This window comes from Dictyostelium purpureum, assembly GCF_000190715.1.
Source record: "Dictyostelium purpureum unplaced genomic scaffold DICPUscaffold_123, whole genome shotgun sequence".
In the NCBI taxonomy this organism is placed as follows: Eukaryota; Evosea; class Eumycetozoa; order Dictyosteliales; family Dictyosteliaceae; genus Dictyostelium; species Dictyostelium purpureum.
This window is the reverse complement of record NW_003519460.1, coordinates 1-6128: the sequence shown is the minus strand read 5'-3', so window position 1 is coordinate 6128 and position 6128 is coordinate 1. Positions and strand designations below refer to the sequence as shown.

Sequence of the window (6128 nt, the reverse complement as noted above, 5' to 3'; positions counted from 1 at the left end):
TCTTTAAAATCGATAGCTAACGGTGCATAATAAAATGGATAAAACCATGTCCATGAGATACAACCATTATGATAATAATTGAGAACCCAAACTAAACCTTCAACATATGAAAGAACGACACTCTCTTTGAATTTTTGCATCTCTTGAGTTGAACCACTTGGGAAATTTGGGAAATGTTGTCTGTAATAACTGTCTTCTGAAGTTTCAATGACATGCTCTTCTTCGTCTTCATTGTCATCCATACTGAAATGACTCTTTATACGCTCCATTGCTAATCTTTCAAACTCTTTTCTTGCTTCTTCTTCGAGACCATCATGTTCCAGTATTGAATCGTTAACTAAATCTTTGACTACATCTTTAACTTCTTCCTCTTCTTCTTGACCAAGTAAATGATTTTGTTGCTTTCTTTCAAACTTTTGTAAATAACCAAAAAATTGTTGTAATTTATCTAAATCGATAGTTGCGCCATCTGTTAAATAACCGCCAAGCTTTGGTAATGCTTCTTTGTACAATTCAAAAACACTGTTTAACCCGCCTTTACTAATTTCTAAGAGTGGTAAATGTGGCAAGAAATCATTACCGAAAAATATCATAATCAATATGAAATCATCGATAATTCTTTCCAAATCGTAACCAAACTCTAACTCACACTTTAATTCTAATTCTAAATATTCACGTAAAAGTGAAATGTGAAGTAATTGAAAATCCAATTGTCTTTTTGTGGGTTTAAATGAAATCTCTTCTCTTAAAATTGAAAAATTTGGTTCGTGTGTAATTAAACCTAATAAAATTAAATCTGCATCTAAACCATATAAACAATGAGACTAGAGAAAAAAATATATATTAATATAAATTTTGTATTATTATTATTTTATTATAATTTATAAAATAAACAACTTACTTGATTCGAGTCCCATTCTGGATCTGCTTTATTTTTACGTATATAATCAATAATTTTATGTTCACCTTCACCTGGATTCTAAATTATAATATTGTTAGTAAAAAAATTATTATTATAAAAAAAGTTTTAAATATTTTAAAAACTATTGTATTCATACCTCTGGGCCTGAAAAAATTACTTGAACTTCTCTCCAACTTAAATCTTCAGAAATTTTCTTTTTAATATAAAATTGAAGTGCTTCGGATAGATTATACATAAATTGAGTACCTGGTGTAATTGCAGTTCTATTAAAAATAACTTCTGGTACTGGTTTTCCGTCTGCAATTAATTGTTGTTTTAATTTTTCGTCTCTGTGAACTGATAAAAATCTACGTTGTCTTTGTTGATTGATTTTACTTCTTGGTGCAACACCATCAATCGCCATATAAAAAAGTTTTGTTGGTCTAATAGTATGGAATAATCTATCTACATAATTACAAACTTTACGAATTAACTCTTCTTCGGAAAATTCTATTAAACTATTAGCGAATTCTTGCGAACATGCATGTATAATACCATTCATATCTAAATATAAATTATCTATTTATTTTTTTATTTGTTATTTTTTATTGATTTTATTTGATTATTATTATTATTATTTTATTTAAAAAAAAAAAAAAAAAAAAAAAAAAGTTAACTATACAGTCCAAAAAAAAAAAAACTATCTTTCTTTCTATATCTTGTATTATTAAAGTGGAGTGTTCATACCATATTCAGGTGGAGTGGAATCAATTATCTTTTGCAATATTTGTGGGTATCTTTCTGAAACCCATCTAAAAAATCTTGGTACACCCATTGTTGATTAAATATTTATTACTACTATATTAAATATATATTGTTATATTGTATATTTATATTATTTTAAAATAATAATTATTTGTTGTTATTTTTAATGTTATTGTTTTTTTGTTGTTGTTAATTTAAAATATATGTTTTAAATTTAATTCGTATAATAATACTGATTGATATTGCTATAATATTATTAATGTGTTGTTGATTTTGTTATTACTCTTATTATTTTTATTATTTTTATTATTTTTATTATTTTAATTATTATAATGAAAAAAAAAAAAATTATCTTTTTTTTTTCTTAATTTTTTTTTATATTTTTTATAATACAATTTGAAATAATCTTTAAAAATTATTAAATAATAAATAATAAATTATAAAAAATAATAGAAAATTACTAAAAAAATAATTATTGTATAAAAAAAACTGTATGAATTTCAATATTAAAAAAAAAAAAAAAAAAAAAAAAAAAAAAAAGAAAATTTAAAAAAAAATTTTAAAAAAAAATTAAAAAAAATTAAAAAAAAAAAAAAAAAAAAAAAATTTAAAAAAAAAAAAAAAATTTAAAAAAAAGCTCAATTAAGCAAATGTGTGATATTGTAATATATTTGTATAAATGCCCTTTTAGAAGAGATATAAAATGATAATAAAAAAAATAAAAAATAAAAAACTTGACATGGGAAGAGTTTTGATGAGGAGTCATTTATGGTCCATCTTTATTTTTCAATACCAAAAAAATCATTAAAATAATACCTTTTTTTCACACGAAACTACTTTATTTTAAAAGACCTGTTTCTTTGTATTGAATTCAAATCCAAAAAAATTGAGTTGGATATATTTCTTTTTATTTTTTTTATTTTTTTAATTTTTTTAAAATTTCAAAAAAAATTTTATTTTTTTTTTTTAAAAATTTTTTTTTCTTTTTTCTTTTTTCTTTTTGTTTTATTTTTTATTTGTTTGTTTTTTATTTTTAATTGTTTTTTGATCATAGTACTATAGTTAAAAAAATCATACTTTATAAATAAAATAAATAGATTAGTAATTTAATAGTTTTTTTTTTTAGAAATTTTTTATTTTTTTTTATTTTTATTTTTATTTTTTTAAAAAAGACAGTTGTTTTTAACACATTTCCTTTTTTTTTTTTTTTTTTTATTTATTTTTTAATCACTTTTTACTAAAATAAAATTAAAATATTTATACAAAAAAAATAAATTATATTTTTTAATCAAATATATAAAATATATAAATAAAAAAAAGGAATAGATTTTTTTATAAACAATGGGTTCAACAGAACCTCCTTTACAAGGTTATGTGGATAAGCTTGGAAAATATTTATCCTTTACATGGAAGAGACGTTGGGTTTGCAAAGAGGGGGAGAATATCTGCTATTATACAGGTGAAGATAAAAAGGATCTAAAGGGTTTAATTCCGATAAAAGATATTTTAGAGATTAGATTGGCCGATAAGCAGATTAGTCAACAGCATCATAATATAACTACTCCTCTAGATAAAAGAAGCTCAATAAATCAAAGTAGTGGCAAGTTAAATCTATCAGTTAGCACGAGTAGTATGTCAAGTAATGGCAGTGGCACTAGTAACATGGGTGGTAGTAATGGAAGTGTAAAATTACATCAGTCTGTAAATTTATCTCATCAAAACTCTTCATCAAATTTTAATAGTTCAAACGATTCTGTAAATAATTCAATTGTAAATAGTAGTAGTAGTAATAATAACATTAATAATAGTAGTAATAATTTTAATATTAGTAAAAGTTTTTCGGGCGGTGTGCTGACTCATCAAAATAGTTTGGATAGTTTGAAATTAAATAATTCTTCAAATGTATCAAATAGTTTAAGTGCAAGTAGCATTAGCGTCAGTAATAGTAATAGTAATAATATACTCAGTCATAGTACAAGTAATATAAATAACAGTGGTAAAGATTTATCAAGCTCCACAAATGGCAGTATAGCAAATAATGGTAATAACAATAATAATAGTGGTAATGGTGGTTTACATCTATGGATTTTCACAATAAAGATTCCACAAAGAACTTATGAATTTAAAGCCGGTAGTGAAGTAGAAATGCATTACTGGGTTCAAGGATTAAAGAATATTTTGGTTGATAGGGAATTAAACAGCAATAAACAAATAGAGAACAAAAGATATTCGCAAAAATTACAATCAATAACATTAAACTATGAAGTTTTAATTAAAGATATTTCAGGTGTTCAAAATAATTTAATATCAGTAAAGAAAAATCATAGAGATTTAAAAGAGGACATTAAAAAACAATTGTTTGAATTTTCGACTTGGTCCAAAAGTTTTGAAGATAAAATAGTTAGTTATTTAGCAACCGTCAGATATAGTGAAACTCAATTAAGAAAAACTATTAAATATTTACAAAAAGAAATAGATGATTTAAATTCTCAAAATAATAAAAATAATAATAATAATAATAATAGTGGTATAAATCCTTCAAATGATGGTGTTGGTAATATTAAAATTTCTAGCAACAATGGTGGCGATGGCGGTGGAGCAGATATTCACCATCATAATAGACATTTATCAACAACACAGTTACCAGCTTACAAGCCAAGTTATATTCAACAGTCATCAGTATCACCAAATGGTATGGCTCTATGGTTTCCTGACGAATCAAGTAATAATTGTTCAATGTGCCAATCTGTATTTACATTCTTTAAGAGAAGAGTAAGTAATATTTTTAAAAATATTAACTATAAAATTTATAAATTAACTTTTTTTTTTTTTATTTTTTATTTATTTTAGCATCATTGTAGAAGTTGTGGATTTTTATTTTGTGGTAATTGCTCAAAAAAGAAAAGAGAAGTTAAGGGCTATTTCGAAAGAGTTAGAGTATGCGAAAATTGTTCAGTTACAATCGGTTTGGCATTTACAAATCTAAGCAATTCAAAAGTTAATACACTTTCAATGTGTTGACAATATTTACCTAATATTAATTATAATGGTAATAATAATTAAAATATACATTGGTTATTATCACTATATAAACTTTCTTCTTAATATATAGCAATATTCTTATATATAATAATAATAATAATATGATATAAAAATTAAATTAATTTTTATAATTATTTTAAAAATATTATATATTTTACAACAAAAAAATAAATAAATATAGTTATAGTTTAATTAAAAACTAAATATTAATAATAAAATAGTTTAATGGTTCTATTATTTTAAAGTATTTATTTTATTTAAATTTTATTTTAAAATTTATTTTAAATTTAATTCGGTACCGCTTTATAGTTTTTATTTACAGAGAAATAACTGATATATTGGTTATTTTAGAGGGTTATATACATTATTTGTTTTTAGAGATTATATAGGTGGCGTTATATGTAGTTATTTAAAAAATTATTTAGAATTGAGCTAAAAAACTAGAAAGTAAATAAGAATATTAGAACTTATTTAATTATATTTTTAATAATAAAAAAAAAAATTACATTTTTGCAAGTATTTAAATCTATAAATGGCTCGGTTGGAGATAAAATATCCCACACTATATCAAAACCTATGGATATTATATTTTGGTCTTCTTTGTCATCTTCATCACAGTCATTATCGGCAGATGATCCACTACTATTAAAAATATTATTAAAGGTTGAAGAGTTGTAGCTAAAACTAAAACCTAAAGAATCTGCTTTTCCACATTCTTTTCCTTTAGAACTTTTAATTTCGAAACCAACAAAATCTTCATTGTTTGTTGCTGATGCACTTGAATTTGATCCCGCTCCAGTTAATAATATTGATGTCAAAAATGGTGTATGAAACGACATTTTTAAATTATTGTTTTATTAATTATTTGTATTATATTGTTATTTTTGTTAACTATATTTTATATATATTGAAAATATTATTTATTAATAATAAACAAATAATATTAATTTATTATTTTTCTTTTTTTTATTTTTATTTTTTATTATTTATAAATTAATACTTTATTATTTTATAGTATTAAATTATTATTTTTATTATTATGATTTTAATTCTTATTATTTAAACTAATTACTATTACTATTCTTATTTAATTAATATATTTATTTATAAATAATGAAATATTTATACAAGATTTTTTTATATTATTATTTTAAAATAAAAAAATAAATTAAAATAATCAAAAGATTTTATTTGTTCAGTTATTATAATTTTGATATTTATTTATAAAATAAACGAACTTGTATTTATTATTTATAATATTTAAATTATATTTAAATTTAAATTTAATTTTTATAAAAAAATAAATTGAAAAATAATTTTATAAAAAAAAAAAAAAAATAAAAAAAAAATAAATTTAAATTACAAATTTTTTTTGATGTGGGTATTTATTTGTTAAAATAAAAAAAAGATATTGTATATA

The 6128-nt window shown here is 21.3% G+C and overlaps 3 protein-coding genes across 3 annotated transcripts; 1 reads left to right on the top strand and 2 right to left on the bottom strand.

Annotated features, from left to right (window-relative positions):
• Nucleotides 1-1052: 1052 nt before the first annotated feature.
• On the bottom strand, nucleotides 1053-1736 carry DICPUDRAFT_87898 (uncharacterized protein; the record flags this gene model as incomplete). The annotated part of the gene is made up of 2 exons (XM_003288077.1): nucleotides 1053-1480; nucleotides 1649-1736. 2 exons carry the CDS (start codon nucleotides 1734-1736, stop codon nucleotides 1053-1055), a joined length of 516 nt encoding a protein of 171 aa, XP_003288125.1.
• A 1271-nt stretch (nucleotides 1737-3007) lies between these two features.
• On the top strand, nucleotides 3008-4687 carry DICPUDRAFT_152330 (uncharacterized protein; the record flags this gene model as incomplete). The annotated part of the gene is made up of 2 exons (XM_003288098.1): nucleotides 3008-4438; nucleotides 4517-4687. 2 exons carry the CDS (start codon nucleotides 3008-3010, stop codon nucleotides 4685-4687), a joined length of 1602 nt encoding a protein of 533 aa, XP_003288146.1.
• A 365-nt stretch (nucleotides 4688-5052) lies between these two features.
• DICPUDRAFT_97926 (uncharacterized protein) lies at nucleotides 5053-5877 on the bottom strand. The gene is made up of 2 exons (XM_003288076.1): nucleotides 5215-5877; nucleotides 5053-5148 (listed from the first exon to the last, which is right to left on the bottom strand). Exons 1-2 carry the CDS (start codon nucleotides 5545-5547, stop codon nucleotides 5104-5106), a joined length of 378 nt encoding a protein of 125 aa, XP_003288124.1. The 5' UTR covers nucleotides 5548-5877; the 3' UTR covers nucleotides 5053-5103.
• Between the last annotated feature and the right edge of the window lie 251 nt (nucleotides 5878-6128).

What these genes read in the sequence shown, in the direction of transcription:
- DICPUDRAFT_97926 (XM_003288076.1), bottom strand. Translation starts at nt 5,547, where the DNA reads ATGTCGTTTCATACACCATTTTTGACATCAATATTATTAACTGGAGCG. An exon ending in ATTTAAATACTTGCAAAAAT is followed by an intron (nt 5,149 to 5,214) that starts GTAATTTTTTTT and finishes TTTACTTTCTAG; the next exon opens with TTTTTTAGCTCAATTCTAAA.